This window comes from Cryptomeria japonica, chromosome 3, assembly GCF_030272615.1.
Source record: "Cryptomeria japonica chromosome 3, Sugi_1.0, whole genome shotgun sequence".
Lineage (NCBI taxonomy): Eukaryota > Viridiplantae > Streptophyta > Pinopsida > Cupressales > Cupressaceae > Cryptomeria > Cryptomeria japonica.
The window spans coordinates 433,065,280-433,083,446 of NC_081407.1; the positions used below are offsets into that span (position 1 = coordinate 433,065,280).

The 18,167-nt window shown below is 36.0% G+C and overlaps 1 protein-coding gene and 1 long non-coding RNA gene across 3 annotated transcripts; both read left to right on the plus strand.

The window, feature by feature from the left end:
* Positions 1 to 941: 941 nt before the first annotated feature.
* LOC131070380 (uncharacterized) lies at positions 942 to 2,859 on the plus strand. Its single transcript, XM_058005889.1, has 2 exons — positions 942 to 1,134; positions 2,351 to 2,859. Exons 1-2 carry the CDS (start codon positions 942 to 944, stop codon positions 2,857 to 2,859), a joined length of 702 nt encoding a protein of 233 aa, XP_057861872.1.
* A 9,380-nt stretch (positions 2,860 to 12,239) lies between these two features.
* Positions 12,240 to 12,977, plus strand: LOC131070390 (uncharacterized). Of its 2 annotated transcripts, none has more exons than XR_009371863.1 (2): positions 12,240 to 12,625; positions 12,745 to 12,977. It is a non-coding gene; the product is annotated as an uncharacterized LOC131070390 (long non-coding RNA). The 2 variants fall into 2 exon arrangements; XR_009112311.1 differs by having other exon boundaries at positions 12,240 to 12,608.
* Positions 12,978 to 18,167: the final 5,190 nt, after the last annotated feature.

Here is an 18,167-nt window from a genome sequence, read left to right on the forward strand (position 1 = left end):
GCTCTCGATAGTTGATACCTACTCCGATATGTCGAGTTCATCGGCAAAGGTTGTGTGGATATAGCTCGCAGATTTTCTTCACACTGTTTCATCGGCTAGAGTTAACCCAATCAATATGAACAAAGGTCAAGTGAATTAGAGGCACATTTCCAACACCATCTAGTGTACCGCCTGATAGAGGATTTGAGCATGTGATAGAATTAGAGAAGGAGCAAAACCAGTCATGACCACTCCCTACCGCCATCCTAAAGCCTACAAAGACGAGATAGAGAAGACCATCAGGGAGCTTCTAGACATGGGATTCATTAGACCGAATTCTAGTCCCTTTGCTTCTTTAGTTGTGTTGGTGAAGAAGAAGGATGGGACCCTACTCATGTGTATTGACTACCGTGCACTTAACAAGAAAACCATTAAGAAACAGTATCCCATTCCACACATAGATGAGTTGTTGGATTAACTTCATGGCTCAGTTTATTTTTTCGAAGATTGATCTTCGATTGGGGTACCATTAGATTAAGGTGCAAGAATCAGACATTCACAAAACAGCTTTCAGATGTCATTACAGTCATTATGAGTTCTTAGTGATGCCTTTCGTTCTCACTAACGCCCCTGCTACATTTCAGTTATGCATAAACCACATATTTAATAAGCATTTGCATAAATTTGTGATGGTGTTTTTTAATGATATCATGATTTACAAAAAATCAATGGAGGAACATCTGAGGCACTTAGATGAGGTGTTGAGCATTATGGAATCTCAGTCATTGCATGCTAAGACGTCCAAATGTGAATTTGGGTTCACAAAGATTTTATATTTGGGTCATGTGATAGGAGTTGATGGAGTCAAAGTTCATTAGAAAAAGATCCAAGCTATTCTTGATTGGCCACCTCCCAAGAACATTTCAGAGTTGTGTGGTATTCTTGGGTTATGTACTTATTATATGAGGTTTGTTAGAGGTTATTCTCAGCTTGCAGCACCTTTGACAGATCTCACCAGGAAAGGGGATTCAAGATGGACTCAGGAGGCACAGGAGGTATTTGATAGGATTAAGCAGGTGATGAGCACTTGTCCTATGTTGGCACTTCTTGATTTCACCCAACCTTTTGTTCTTGAATATGATGCTTCAGGAGAAGGTGTGGGTGCAATACTTATGCAAAAATCATCATCCTATTGTGTATGAGAGTAGGAAACTAAAAGACAATGAAAAATTATACTCTACCTATGATAAAGAAATGTTGGCTATTATGCATGCTCTCAGAAAATTCAGATAGTATTTAGTGGGAAGGAAATTCATTGTTAAAACTAATCATAATAGCCTTAAGTACTTCTTAGAACAAAAAGATCTCAATGAAAGGCAACAAAAATGCATCAGTAAGACCCAAGCATATGATTTTCACATCAAATATGTCAAGGAGAAAAAGAGTGTTGTTGTTGATGCATTATCTAGGAAGCCTTCTATTGTTGCTCTTTGTTCATTGAGTGAGATTTCAGCGGATTGGAAATCTCAACTTTTGGTAGAATACTCCAAAAATCAGCATGCATGTGAAATCATGGATGGGATCATTTAGGATAACAGGTACACGATTGTGGATGATGTGAATTATTACAAGGGAAGAATATATTTGGTTCCAGAATCTAAACTGAAAAATTAGATTTTACATGCTTTTCATGACACTCCTGTAGCAAGACATCAGGGGTATGGTAAGACTTACATGCAAATTAAAGAGAGGTTCACATGGAAGGGCCTCAAAGATGATGTTTTACAACATGTAAGGGAATCTATCACTTGCCAACAAAATAAAACTAAAAATACATACCTTGCTAGTCTGTTGTGATCATTACCCATTCTGGAGAAAAAGTGGACAAGAATTTTGATGGATTTAATCACTAGACTTCCCAAGGTACAAGAGAAAGATTGTATATATGTAGTTGTGGACAGGTTGACAAAATATTATTTCTTTTCCATAGCAGCAGATTATACAACTTCACAAGTTGTTGATCTATTTTTCAGAGAGATATTTCAGCTCCATGGTCTTCCAAATACCATTGTCAATGACCGTGATAGCAGGTTCATGAGGTCTTTTTGACAGGAGTTGTTTAGACTCACTAGCACAGAGTTGACACCTAGCACCGACTATCACCCTTAGATTGATGGACAGACTAAGACTGTGAATAAGTGGATTGAGGGGTATTTACGCAACTATGTGTCAGGACAACAACGCACATGGGTTCACTGGTTGTATTTAGGAGAATTTTGCTACAACATGACACATCATATGTCTATTGATATGTCTCCTTTTTGTGCACTATATGGTTATGATGCTATGACATTTATGGATTTGGCACTAGGTGATAGTAGAGCACCATTGACACAGGATTGGCTTCAGGAGAGCCAAGACATACTTAAGGCATTTAAGGAAAATATTCAGCAAGCCCAGAATCAGCAAAAGCTATATGCTAATCACCATAGGATTGAGAGATCATTTGAGGTTGGAGAAATGGTGTTCCTGCGCCTCCAACCTTATCGGCAAAGTTCTTTGAAGATGAGTGGGGCAAAAAAGCTCAAGCCCCAATTTTATGGACAGTACCATGTATTGAGGAGATTTGGGGAAGTGGCGTATGAGATTGAGTTACCATCAGAGAGAAAGATTCATAATGTCTTTCATATATCTTGCCTCAAAAAGGCAATTGGACAGGGCACAACGACTTCTTCAATGTTACCACCCTTGGATGAGGAAGGGAAGTTGGTTATGGTTCCAGTTGAGATCCTAGATAAGCATGAGAGGAAATTGAGGAATAGGGTGATCATAAAATATTTTGTTAGATGGAAGGATTTTCCCATAGACGATGCCACTTGAGAAGGAGAAGTTATTCTGCAGCATCCATCTCTTCAGTTGCTTGAGGACAAGCAATCCCGAGAAGGGAGGACTGTAATGTCCCCACTTCTCTAGTTGCTATCCAGATGCTTAAATTCACCTATCACCCATCTCCACAGGTGAAGTTCAGTGTTGGGAGATGTTGGGTTAACCAAAGGGGACCTATACTTAGACAAATTTTACTTTGGTGGGCCTTCTATAATAAAAATTAATAATATTAAGTTATAAAGTTATTTTTTCTAAATTTGGAAAAAGTAAATAAAAGTGACTTATAAGTTACTTTATCTTTTAATAAATGACTTTATATTAAAAGTCCCTTGCACACTTCCCTAGGTGATTAAATATTTTTAAAAAGTGGGCCATGTTTAATGAGGAATTGACCATCAAGCAATTTGAACTTATGAGGGGAGAAAAGATTTCAATGGAATCTTCTTGTGATGCCCAAGGTGGATCAAATTAGGGTAAGAAGCATAAAAGAAGACTTGGAGTCTCATTTTTGCATTATATGATTGAATATTTTTTAGAAGAAAACTATTTTTCAAGTATGCAATGTAATTTGTAGGTGTGTGGATTGGAATTGGGGACGTAGACCTTCATTTCTGAGAGAAAGGATGAAAACCCTTTCATATTGTCAATTTGGAGTGTTGGGAATGCTTATATCTAACCAACAAGGGTACTAATCAAAGGAATTTTGACGCTTAAAATAGAAATTAGTCATGAGAATCAGATATGAGTAGTTTAGAAGGCAGATTTTGGTGAATTGATGTAGTTTGTGGCCAACCATACCTTTTCTAGCCTAGCCGTACACTTCTAGCTTGCTTGGGAATCCACAGAAAATAAACAAGAGGGTTTACATCTAATTTTTTTGTGCAAATTTCATTGTCAACATTAGGAATTAAGAATAAAATCATTCTTTCAGGTTTATGAGCAAATCAGTGGGGACAATTGACCATTTTCAATGAAGTCTCCTAGGGGCCTAAGGGAAACAACAACAGTTTGATCTATTTGTATAAGATTTGTTTTTGGTAATTATTGTTTAGGAGAATAAAACTCATTGGAGTAGTTAGGACTCTTCAGAAGCTCCTGTAGCAGCAACTGGATTCATTTAAGTCAATAAAGAAGCCCTCCAGGCAAGGCATTGGACTCCTGGTAGGCCAATTTTGGCATATCATTGTTGAATTCCCTTATTTATTGGCATTTGTTAATTGTTGTTATAAAATCAGTCAATCTGAAATTTTATTTTCAGTCATTAGTTTATGTTTTATCATTGTTATTCAATTGCATTGTCAAATTCCCAAGGCATATATATTGCAAAAACACAAAAACAAACATAAAACCTCAAAAACAAACATATAAACCAAATTCCCCTACCGCTGACCTAAGAAATCAAAATCAGAAAATTAAATCAGATTGCTTCAATCAATGGTTGGCATCTTTCAATATTGTGAAAATTATTTTTCTTTAGGTTATTGTTAGATGTCAAATAAATACTTGATTTTACTTTTTATTGTCACTGTTGGATAAATGGAAGATAAAAGGTAATGCAACTTATCCCACGTATGACATATAGTGTTCCACACTAAGGCAGTGATATCAACTAATTGGTTTAGGACTAGATCTACAACATGATATTCAAATGAAATGAAATTTGTAGTTACAGAGGACAAGCTATAATTTGTCATGGAATTCAAGGGTAAAAGATGTAAGAAAAACAAAAGTCAGCCACAAGCAAGAGAAGTGGCTATGATAAAACTGAATATAATGAGCAGGTTTTTTTTAATTATGGAGCTCTTGATTGATTTTTTATGATGTAATTCTATTGATATATTTTTACATGATTTTTACACTAATATTACTTATCCAAACAACTTTCTAAGTTACATTGACTTACATATTTTCAAATAATAGAGCAAATTAGAAACATAGCTATAAAATAAATGTTTGCAAAACTTTGAAGTTTGATGCATGGTATTTAGATGCTCATTTTTGTATGCTTGTCTTGAAATCGTAATTTACTTTTGTTAAACTAATGAAGAGTTTAGTGAGCAACCTTTTGACTAATAGGATAAAAAACATTCTAAGAGTTGTGGTCTAAGGACTTGTGTCCTTTTTGTTGTTAGAATAATATAGTTAATATAACTTATTTGCATTTGATTATTAGAATTTAGACAAGATAAAACAAAAAGTATTTTACTAGAAATTGTTAGCATAAATATATTATAATATACAAGTTAAAATACAATAACAAAATATTTGAATATTCTTTTTCTTCTTGTTTCGGATAAATATAAAATATAATTAGCCAATAGGCTATATTGTGGGGGAGCCCACTGATTTTGTGTGATGTCTTGAACGCAACTATTTGTTGGCAATTGACACTCATTTGATTGGTTTCATATGTTGTCATTGATGGCAACATGTTCCAGCTTCATTCTTTGGTTTGGTACTTCACCGACAGACACTTCACCGACACTGATAGGTATCTTCACTGGTAGGAAGGACTTTATGGGTACCAGCATTGAAGGCCGACATGATTTATAAATCAAACAAGTTAATCGACAAATAGGGTACCGGTATAGGAGGTTGTCATCATTGGGAGATCTGGCAATTGGCAATTCATTTTGTTATTTATGTATATATGTAATGAGTCGACATGTATAATCATTTTGTAATATCTATATAAGTCGACATGAGTCATGAAGTATTGTAAGGGTATATAGGTCAATTGATTAGATCATTTTTTATATATGAGTATGTGGTATTGGTAGTAATGCGAAGATCATGTGTATGAGGTCATTTATGTATGAGATCAATATTATTTAATGATATGTAGATGATTTTGGATGTGAAGGTTACTCTGGTAAGGGTTTAAGGTTGCAGAACTAGAACAGTCAAAGCTTGAACTAGAACTCAATCGGGCATAGCAGATGCATTAAATGAGTTCAGTTTTTTGTTTTCTTATTCAAAGTGACTATAGTCAGTGAGACTCCTTTGTGTTGAGTAGTGTACTCTAAACGGTAAGCCTTCCTGCATGTGCAGGCCCCCATACTATGTAATATCTTTTCATATGACCAGTGGAATGATATTGTGGGTCACAAATCCCACCGTGGTTTTTCCTCTTTGAGGTTTTCCACATATAAATTCTCTATCTTATGGTGTTAATTTGTGTAATTGGTTCATTGATTGCTTTACTTATTTCAATTATATATGTATTGGTTTACCGGTTGGTGAATGCATGTTATAATAAGGTTAAAATTGAACATTCCGACAGAACACCGATTCACCCTCCCCTCTCAGTGTTCTTGGATTTCAACAATTGGTATTAGATCCTTGTGCCTCAAAGGAAGTCTAACAGCTTGAGGAAGATCCCGAATCTAGGATCCATGGATATGAGTATGGAGAAGCAACTTGAGGTAGCACTTGAATATTATGATGTTGAAAGGATGAAGAACTTGAAGTTACAAGAAGAATTAAATTCTGCAAAGGAATTCATTCTTATCCTACAAGAGAGGTTGTCATCTGTTCAAGCTAGGAGGATGGAACTTCTGCAAAATCAGGATAATGAAGAGAAATATGCCCTCAATGAAAAATATCAGAAGCTGAGTCAAGAGAATATGGTCATGAGGAATGAAATGCAAGCCCTAACTATGAGGATGTCAAAGGAGATTGAAGATCGGAAGATGAATGAAAAAAACCTTGGGAGATCTCTGAAAGATAGATCTGAAGAATGCATCTGGTTGGCTCATGAAAATGATATGTTGAGAACAGAATTAGTACAATCCCAAAGCAATGAACAAGAACTTGAAAGACAGATGATAATCCTAAGAGATGATCTGAGTATTGCAAGTGAGTACAAGGACAAATTCAAGGTTAGTTCAACACAACTTGATGAATTATTGAAAATCCAAAGACAAATTGGAAATTCCAGTGGACTTGGATTTGAACAAGGTCAAAGCTCTGGTACTATAAATGAAGATCAAAACCAGAAGACATCGGCAAGGTAGCTTAATGCTTACAAATTCAATGGTAGATGTTTTGTTTGTAATAAATTTGGTCATATGGCTAGGCAATGTAGAAATAGAGCAAATTTGAACTATAACTCTACTCCCAATCAATGTTCTAAATGCAATAAGTATGGTTATAAGACATAAGATTGCAGAATGAATGTAAAATGTCATGCATGTGGAAAATTTGGACATATGGCTAATCAATGCAGGTCAAGCAATTATACCGGTTATAGTAAAGCAATTTAAAAGAACAATGTTATATGTTATGCATGCAATAAGATTGGACACATAGCTAATTTTTGTAGAAGCAAAATTCCACCAATTAACAATGATGGATCAAATGATAAAGGGAAATAAAAGATCAATGAAATTTGGAAAGATCATACCAAGAAATGGATCAGAAAGTCAGATGATCAATCAGCAGATGGAATTGCTCTGGTTACTCAACCAGTAGAGGAGATCGCTCCTGCACCGGCAAGAAGCTCATTCGGTAACTAAGGCAGATGCCTTAGTGGTAGGAAAATTATGAAAATATTGCATAAGCCCCAGGAAGGAGATCTGGAAGAAGTTCCAGACATTGAAAAAGGTTTATCTGGTATGGAGATGTTCAACCGAGATACAGTATGTTCCACCAGAAGACATTCATATCAATGGTGGATTAGGGTTTTTCAAAGGTTAAAAGGTTGAATCCACTTCAATTTTTATCACCTTGCATTCAGAGCAATTAAGAGCCATTAAGGCCAATTTTCAAGCAATGCCCGCATATTACCACCTTGGATGATTCGGTTGGCACATTTTCGCATGTTTCGAAAGGAGTTGTTTATGTGGAAGACGTCAGAGCATATATTCACTACCACAGTGAGGATTTGGGTACCAGTGACATCAAGAACATTGTATATAAATGAGTTGATGGGTAATCCGGAAAGACCAAGCCCGAGTATAAGCACATTGAGGATCTAGGGTTTACTGGCATTCTTGATATCCCTGAATTCAAAGATGAGATCATCCGATATGTACTAAGCAGAGTTCATGGAGAGTTCATTTCGTTGGATAGGCCTTATAAGATCACGAAGGAGGCCATTAGGGCCATCACCAGTTTGTTACAAATTGGTCAGCGTAGAAAAATATTTCAAATGATCAAGTTAACAAACTCACCGACGCAACTTCAGACCGGCGATCGATGAGGGTCAGCACCATTACTGATTGGGACATCAGAATTGGCAGCATGATCATTGGGTATAAGGTAACTCAATCCTATCATCTCAATTCTATTTCTAGCTCCTGCATATATACCACACATAAGATTATGAGGGAAAATGAGAAAATAGATCTATGTTGATGGATGATTGATGAGTTGTTAATTAACCTTGGAAAGATTAAAGGAGAGAAAAAGGGGATATTCCAATATGGGAATCTCATTGTCTGCTTAATGATATTTTTCCTTAATGAAACTCCCAGTTTTGGGAAGAGATAGTGGGCATTTGATATCCTAGTTGGCATAAAATTGAAGCAATATATTGCTAGCTTGGGTAGCCTGTGAGATGATAAGGTTTGGGGTTACTTCAAGGCATTTCAAAAAGCAATGAAATTCAGAGAGAGGGTTCATAAACACATTGTTGAGAAATAATCAATCGAGATGTACTTTATGGTCAAAAAGGATGAAACCTTAATGGAAGAAGTTAAACCCTGAAAGATATGGATAGAGGAGATGGGATATGAGGTTGATGCTAAGATTCTGGATGCTTATGCTAAAATGTTGATTGATGCTCCAATTGATGAGGATGAAAAGTCTTTTGGTACTGCTAAGAAAAAGAAGCAAGAGGTTCAAACTAAATTCAATTGGAAGAAGAGGGAGAAACAACAAGGTAAGGCCAATAAATTTGTTGAACAAGTATCCCAGGACATCAAGGCCTTAATGGATGTTGTTCCATTAAAAGGAAGGAAGAGGAAAGAGCTTGAAATATTCATTGAGCCTATTCCATCAAACTTTGGAACTGAAGATGACACTCCTCTAGCATTCAAGAGGGTATTGAGGAAGAAAGGTGAGGAGTCTAAGGTGGAAGCAAGGAAGCAACCGGTAAGAAAGGTCACAGTCAAGGTATCAGCCAACCAACCTGGAAAGAAAAGAGCTCCAAAGGAAACATCTCTTACACCTTCTGCACCATCCGGTTCCAGTAGAAGAAAGAAGGATGGCATAGACCTTGCTATTGTATCTGGTAATGTATCTATAATCCCACCCAAGACTTGTGCAGAACTGATAGATGAAATCACCAAGGATGGTATATTGAAAAATGTACAATATTATTATGAGCACTCAGATGATGATGAGAAAAAAGAAATTGAGGAAGCAGTTTTGTTATACCTGGATATATTTAACAAGGCTTTGTTAGAAATTGATAAACAAATACCGACACAACTATATGACAATCTAGATGCTAGGAGATTATCTACTATGGAGGAGGATAAGCGCATAAAAATTCAAGATTTATTAACTACCTATGGTTCAATTACTCCAAATGAGTTGGATATGACCCTTGAAGTTGCAAATAGAACAATTTTCCATAGCAAGCACAGGATAATTAGCCTTATGGCAGGCAGGGTTAATGAAATAATCACTAAAACTCACAAGGCATGGGTTCAATTCTTTGTCGATAACCCTGATTTCTTCTCTTCACTGAAAGCCAAGACTTAGACTCCTGACATCTTGGTTGAAGGGAAAGGAAAAGGTATAGTAGGTACCCCACCTACAATTTTGAAAGATACTAAGGCATTGGATGTAGAGTCCCCAACAGATACACAAAATGTATAGGTTACAGATGTTGAGGACAATGGTCCTCTGGATCAGAATGTACAGGTTGAGGATACAATTCATGTGGAACCGACAGTAACAGATACTGTACCAAGTGGCGAAGCCACCAGTGCAATAGAGGATGTTATTAAAGGTATTAAACCATCAAAGGAAAAGGGAGAGGAATCTGGCAGGGAACCGGTAGCCAGCACATCATTATTGTCAATTGACACCTCCCAGGTAGAGAAGAAGACCATAACTGAGATGAGTTCTACTGAGCTCATGATGATGCTTATCAAAATATGATGAAGGAAGGATTAGTGGACAAAGGAATAATTTATCAGTCAATCCCAGTTTTGTACAGACTTGTCCCGGAGTGCCAATCTGACAAAGGAGAAAGCCCATCCGGAAAGCTCAAAATAATTACCAAGCACATTTTGAAGGATTTTCAATCACTGTAGCAAATATCTAACCAGCAAGCATTGGAAATATTCACTCAAGCCAAGAGAGCTACTTTTGATCAGTTGATTGAATCCAAGAAGAAAGAGATTACTGACAAATTGAAGTTAATTGATAATGCTTTAAGGCAATGCACAAATATATACAGAGTATGTTGTGACACCAGATTACTTACTATAGATATAGATAAAGGGACTAAAGATTCTCAAGATAAAATTGTAGGTATAGTCAATTCTTTTGATGGTTCCAATTCTTTGACTACATCTATTGATGGGCAGACTTTGGCATCAAAAGCTCAAATTTCAACTCTTGAAAGGGAAAGAGACAAAATCATAAGGAGAGCTAAAGGGCTCAGAGGATTGGTGAGTCCCTGATTGGACTCCTTGAGTGTACATAAGAAGGAATGCATTGATATAGCTGGTAAGACCACATCGGCAGAGCTTAAGGAGAAAGAGTCCCATGCTCATATGCTTAGTGGACTTGTATCAGTATCTGACACATTCAAATTTGGTTGGGACACTTATCTAGAGATTTTGGAGAAAGCCTATCCAGAAATTTTCAAGTATATCAGCTTCGGTAAGGTGTTTTGGTACACATTCTTTGTACAAAATTTCATTATTCGTCCCGGTTTTTGGTGTTTTTTTTGGCATTGATTTCAAAGGGGGAGGTATAGGTGAAAAATATATCCTTGACATCAGGAGATATGGAGTATTTGTACAGATCATGATTACAGATGAATATTCAGCTCAGGGGGAGTAGTCTCAGGGTGAAACTGACAGATGGAAACTATTATCATTTTTCACACAAGTGTTGCCATCAATGCCAAAGGGGGAGATTGTTGGAAATTGACACTCATTTGATTGGTTTCATATGTTGTCATTGATGGCAACATGTTTCGGCTTCATTCTTTGGTTTGGTACTTCACCGACACTAACAGGTTTCTTCACCGGTAGGAAGGACTCTATGGGTATCAGTATTGAAGGCTGACATGATTTACAGATCAGGCAAGTTAACCGAAAAACAGGGTACCAATATAGGAGGTTGACATCATTGGCAGATCCGACAATCGGCAATTCATTTTGTTATTTATGTATATATGTAATGAGTCGCCATGTATAATCATTTTGTAATATCTATGTAAGCTGACATGAGTCATGAAGGATTGTAAGGGTACACAGGTCAGTTGTTTAGATCATTTTTGATATAGGAGTATGTGGTATTGTTAGTAATGCGAAAGTCATGTGTATGAGGTCATTTATGTATGAGATCAATATTATGTAATGATATGTAGATGATTTTGGATGCAAAGGTTATTCTGGTAAGGGTTTAGAGTTACAGAACCAGAACAGTCAAAGCTTGAGCCGAAACTCAATCAAGCATAGCAAATGCATTAAATGAGTTCAGTTTTATGTTTTCTTATTCAAAGAGTTTGTAGTCAGTGAGACTCCTTTGTGTTGAGAAATGTGCTCTAGGCGATAAGTCTTCATGCATGTACAGGCCCCCATATTATGTAATATATTTTCATATGACCAGTGGATTGATATTGTGGATCACAAATCCCACCGTGGTTTTTCTTCTTTGAGGTTTTCCATGCATAAATTCTATGTGTTATGGTGTTAATTTGTTTAATTCGTTCATTGATTGCTTTACTTCTTTCAATTATATATGTACTGGTTTACCAGTTGGTGAATGCATGTTATAATAAGGTTAAAATTTAATATTCCGGCATAACACCGATTCACACCCCCCCCCCCTTCTTAGTGTTCTTGGATTCCAACACTATTTTGGCTCCAAAACGGTAGTGTCGTATCGAGGACATGCATGGAATACATGGGAATACATCCATGCCCATGACCACTTGCAGAAGGTTCAAACGCATGGGTTGTGATGAGCTGGACATGGCGGGGGCGCAAGTTGTGATTACATGGACATGTCGGAGGCAATGTTCACACCACGTCATGTCATTGGATTTAAAGCGTGTATAACACATTTTTGAATACATCAAACTGTTAGAAGTCCTCGTAGACTGCGAAACCTTGGTGGGAATATACAGTTAGACGGGAAAGTACAGTGGGAGATAATTGTCTCACACTATACGCATAGCACTATGGTCAATAACCTAACCACTGGAGACTTAAAGAAATAAATAACCTACAAATCTTGGAAGACAAGAAACATGTTAATAACCTATTGGCAGAATTCGATAGCAAGATAACATACTGGAAGCACGTGTACGTGATTTTTTCAACCTGCCCATCTGTCCGACGATTTCTATTTTGGCTTTTTCTTTGTGATTCTTTCGACCTGCCCATCTATCTGACGATCTATGACCTGCATTTCTCTGTATCAAAAGTCACCAAATTGGTGTTTTTGGGGTCAAACTGTTAGGGGGTTTTCAAGAAAGGTCGAGCCATTCAAAGGCGCATAATACGAACTATAAGTGTGGAAAGGGAACGAATGCCAGACGAGGCAAATGTGTATGTGAGCAACAAGGGTAGAAAGACAATTGGTCCCAGTGTAGATACATTTAGAAGAAAGCATCAAATATATCATTTTGTTCTTATGCATTGGGGTTTAGGAAATATGGTGCTAACACGAGAGTTATTTGTGTAGTTATGAAGGTTTCAGAGGTGGGCGGACTAGGGTTTGGCAACAATAGCGTGGGGTTGGATGGACCAAGGTTTGGTGGCTATGGCACTGGGAAGAGGCAAGTCTAAATGATATGCATGATATGAATATTTTTTCTATGTATAACTTATTATAGGAATGGATTTTTCTATGTAACGCATAACATGAATTGATGGTCACTATATTTTTTATAAAATTATAAAGGAATTAGAGTTGAATTTTGCATTTTGTTAAATCACATTATGAAAAAAAATAGCTTTGTCTTCATATAGGTGAATGCTAACATTCCTAAAAAATATCCTAATACCTAGTGGGCGCAGCTAAACTGGCTCCAAAATGGTCGTGTTATTGACTTTTTCAAAAAAATTCGAAAATTCAAAGTCGCGGCTAGTTCTATTGATCACGATCAACAAGATGATCTATAATTTTTCACTAATCTTCATGTTATTGACTTTCCGTGACTTTTTGGAGTCAATTTCGTTATGGCCGCTATTAGTAGCTTTGTGTAAAAAGTAATTTTGTAGAAAGAGTTATTGTTGAGGTAAGTAATTATCAACTATTTTTAATCTTAGATAATTTGTCATCTCAATCAAAGTTATATAAGGTAACTATTTATTTCTTTTATGAATTATATATGTAAAATTATCTTGGACTATTTGATCAATGGATAATTTAGTAATTAAATCTTATAAATGATTTTATAGAAACACATTCACAAAACAATAAAAATTGGTAACTAAATCATATAAATACCATAGTCACCATCTTTGATACTCATTATTATTTGTTATATGAAGTTGTCTTTTACCACAATAGAGTGGCCAACTTAATTATTGCACAGTAGATTGTTATTTTAATAAAGTTCAAAGAATTTGGTCTGTGTGGATAAAGGCAAAGGCAAAGAAAACTCAGTGGTGTATTTTTTAACTCGAAGAGCTGAGCTAAAACAACTCTATGTATCTAGCAATCTACAATTGAAACCCTTATGTTTTAAGAATCTCACTATTCTCTGTTTAATTTTAGGCATTTAGCAATATAATCTAGAGTGGTTTCAGCATTCCTATAAGATGATAAAGGTTTCATCATCCAATGTGTTAAGTAAACCAATACATTTAAAACATAAATGATAAAAAAAAAAATATGTCATAAGAATGCCTGCGTACATACTCAGTTACAGATAAACACATTAAAGAGAAAGGGTGGAAATTAAATATGCCCAGACCTGTCTGTTTAGAGACTCCGATGACAACTGACTAGACATTTGACTGACCTCTGCAGGAACCAAAACCAAAGGTGAATGCTAATTTAACAATGATTTCAACTGCAATATGCACCAATTCTTGATAGGTAAAGAGAATTATTTGCAAAAGAAAATTTGATAGGTAAAATAAACAAGAACTCCTATGTTATATTTTGAAGGGACAAAATTAAAAGATAATACAGGATTATTGAAAGATGATCTTAGGAAAAAAAAAGCACAAAAAAATATACTCTAGTCCAGTTAATTTGAAACACACAAATGATGTAATAGATCCAATGTAACTCCGTGGTACAAAAGTTTTAACTTAAAACTTTAGAATCCTTTGAAAACATAGTTACTAAAGCAAAATCTTGGGATGATAAAGATTTCAATACAAAGTTTATCATGGGTAACATCTCTAATTTATAACAAAGTTGATCATGAACAACATTTCTAATTTATAACGAAGTTGCTCATGGTTTATATTTCTAGCTTTTACTGAACCAAAAGTAGGTTATCCATGGTCCAACAAAATAATGATTGCTTAAATGCAGATCAACATAGTAATTGCACTCTTTCTTTCAACAATAAAGTATTGGGATGAATTTTTCCTCATCAAAGCTTGCAAACAATTCCAGATGAAACAGACCAGAATTTCCTAGCCTCCTTGTGCTTCAGAACATGACTTATTCTTCATTACAATTCCTGATGAAAGGGTAAGTCATTGTGAGAAACTTAAATGGCTAGGACCAACAAGAAGAAAGAGTTAAAAGACAATATAACTTGTAGGAATCTGTGTATTATTATCCCATTTAGAGAGAGCATTTCCTCTATTATAAAAGTATCAAGCCTTTCAAACATATTATGTGACTTAAATTCAAGTCTTGAAAAGATCTATTTATAAAAGTCTTGTCTTTTCTTTAGTAGTGGCAAAACTGTAAAGACAGTAGAAATTGTTCAGATGGGTTTGCTTGAAGAATGTTTCCCTTTTGTCCCTAAAAAATCTCTTTGTGAAAGTCTTATCTTTGATTTGGTAGGCACAAAAGTGTAATTGCTTGCTATTGTAGAAATAGGTGGGAGAAGTATGCCAACATTATGTTTCCTCATTAACCCAATCATAGAGTTGCTAAAATGAAAAGAAAAAATGAGGTATTGATCAAGGTAGAACCCACTTGAACTAAAATTAGTACTGATGGAGATTCTAATGGTAATCCCAGTGCTGCAAATTCTAATGATTGGATACAAATGTAGATGATGTTTCCTATTTGTGGTGAAATCTACCAATAAATTTGAAGTAGGCTTGAGCCAGAATAGTGCAAGGATAGGTGACCTCTTATGAAGTCCTAGTGCTTCATCTCTATGAAGTCTGTAATTTAGAGCTATTGGTTGGTTGGCGTCAGTTGTCTTATAAATAAAATTTATTGTTATGTAATTCTTATAGTTTTAAGACTGTGTGCCTACCATGGTCAAATAGGTTTCCCCTTTGAGATATTTTAGTTTACAATGGCCTTCATAGTGTCACAACTATTGAAATTCATAAATCCACAAGAGGAAAACACATGTAACCATCTTTTTTGTTTGGTATTTTTGTGCTCTTTACGTCTGATTCAAAAGAAAAAGTGAGTTCACTGCTACATTGATGAAGCTCTGTCACTGCTCTTAGTCTTGTCTTCCAACTGATTTTTGTGCTATGTATGGATTTTTTTTTAAAGTGTTGTCTGGATCATTAAATCATAGAACATAGTGATAGTGGGTTGTACTTTTATTTGTTGTTCCTAAGAACTCACAAGTCACTCTATCATTACCAATACATGGAAATGAAAAGACAGATCCCTAACAAAAAGTCTTGTCCTTTAAATAAATCCCATAAATGACCAATAAAAAGTGAATGCACCATGTAATCTCAGTCTATTGTGTATGCCTTGAGCAGAAAATAAAGAAGAAAATAGCAGAAAATAAAGAAGAAAATAGTCATTTTACTCTACCACGACTTTATTCACCTCTCATGAAAGAAGAGAGCTAAGAAAAGAGAAATAACCCGGGAACTCGTAAGTCAAATGCATAACACGAAGATTATTTTTTGTGTTATTTATTTGGTAATCAAGCTCAGAAGATGTATGTCAAAACATAACATTTGTTATACTCCATCTTTTGGTATAAAATTGCTCCTTGAAGTGGAGGTCATGATATCTTTAACTTATTTGCATATTCGGATAGAGCTTTGTGATTTGAGATTGAGATTGATTTTACCTTAATTAGGTGTTGGAGAACTCAAGGATTTTGAATACACCTCGTAATATCTCAACGCCTTAAAGACTTTGCATGAATAACTTGTTTATCAATGGTTTGGCCTTAGTCACCAATACAATGATCTCGACATCAAACTACAATTTTCTTTTGAGAGGAAATGTTTTTGATTGTATGTGCATCCCTGTTGTAAGCTATCATGGACCAAATTTGGCTCTTTATTGTTGTTACTGTCTCTATGAATATAACAATGTACCGACTCATTGTCAAATCTTCTTTGTGTACTATGCCATTGTTCGTGAATTGGTATCTAATTCAGCAATATTGGTTGATATGTACTTCACTAAGATGGCAAAACACTAAAAATAGAAGTAGATGTTGGGATCGGAAGTGCAAGATGGTGGTGAAGGTCTCTGTTATTTGTATTCTAGGGATATTCAATGGACCCCAATTTGTGTCGAAGATGATTCCATGATAGATCTTTGTGTAGTGATTCCACTTGCTAGATTGGATGCATTCATCAATGGGGAATCATTGCTTGAAGGTGTTGAAACACGTTTGTCCAAAAGAGGCACTCTGAAGACCATAGTATTGTGCACAATAGCCATACAACAAAGATGTACAACTGAATATTAGACACATTCTTTGCTATTCTTTGTCTATGCTTGCTGATATTATGACTCATTGATAATATGACAGTTTTTTTAAAGGTATTGGTGTGCATATGGTCTAGAAGACAATAGGAATAAGCCGCCACCTCAGAAGTGAGATTGTCCATATCAGAAAAATGAGGTTGTACTTGCCACTTCATTGTTAAGGTGTTGTATGGTAGGCTAGACGTGGCCATCTTGACATACAAGGTATCGTTGCTGTAAGGAAGTTAAGTAGCGGAAACAACTTCCTACACTAACCTTGAGAGGAGGGTAATGCAAAACTTTTTCAGATCATTACAACAGTTACAGAAAATAGAAATAGATATAATAGCAATCATACCACAACACAATGATTTACGTGGGGAAAACCCTTTCGGGAGAAAAACCCCACCCTCCAAAAGCAGCTCAATATTTTATTCAGCAATCAAAAACAGATTACAAAATACTTGCAGAGCAAGCTCTTCGCAGGAGTAGCACTAATCAGAGATTCAGAGGCAACTCAATAGCCATAAGACTCTTACACACAACCTCTATCTCACACACCTCATAAATAGGAGATACAATACAAGAAACCGTCAAACGGTATTACAAAACCATGGGCTAAAACCACCCAATAAGGTGTAGCCGACCTTATCTCCCTTCTATGACATGTTAAAGCACACATCAACACGTGTCGCTCCCTTTTACAGCTCATTTATGTATTCGATACAAATTATTTTTCCTATTTCAGGAGTACAAACTTCCGGAGGCCATAACTTGAGAACCGGGTGTCCGATTGACGAACCGTTTGAAGCGTCGGAAAGCTCGTGAAGTGCTCTATCACCTCGTAACCCGCGTCGCCAGTTATGGCAACTTTTCAGGGCGTTTCGGAGCCTCTAAAGTCCCCAAAATTAAGTTTAAACATTTTATTGCACCCCTCCAAGACGAAAACTTTAATATCTTCAAAACTAGCTGTGACCTTGCGACGCAATTTTACCGGAATGCTTATCTAGCCAACCAGAAGCTTCAGGGAGAGTTTCGCACCGTTTCGTGCTCAAATAAAAACTTACTATAAATAGTAACCTCGCATAAATGCAAGGTTGAGACACTATTTTTCCCAACAAATCTCCCACTTGTCGAACACCTTGCATGAGCGGAAGGGAATGTCAACACAATGAATCAATTGCTAGGGGCCATAAGGCCCATAGACTCTGAACACCATCTAAACTTCTCTGTGCTCACAGCCTTAGTTAAAGCATCTGCAACATTCATCAAAGTGTCCACCTTAA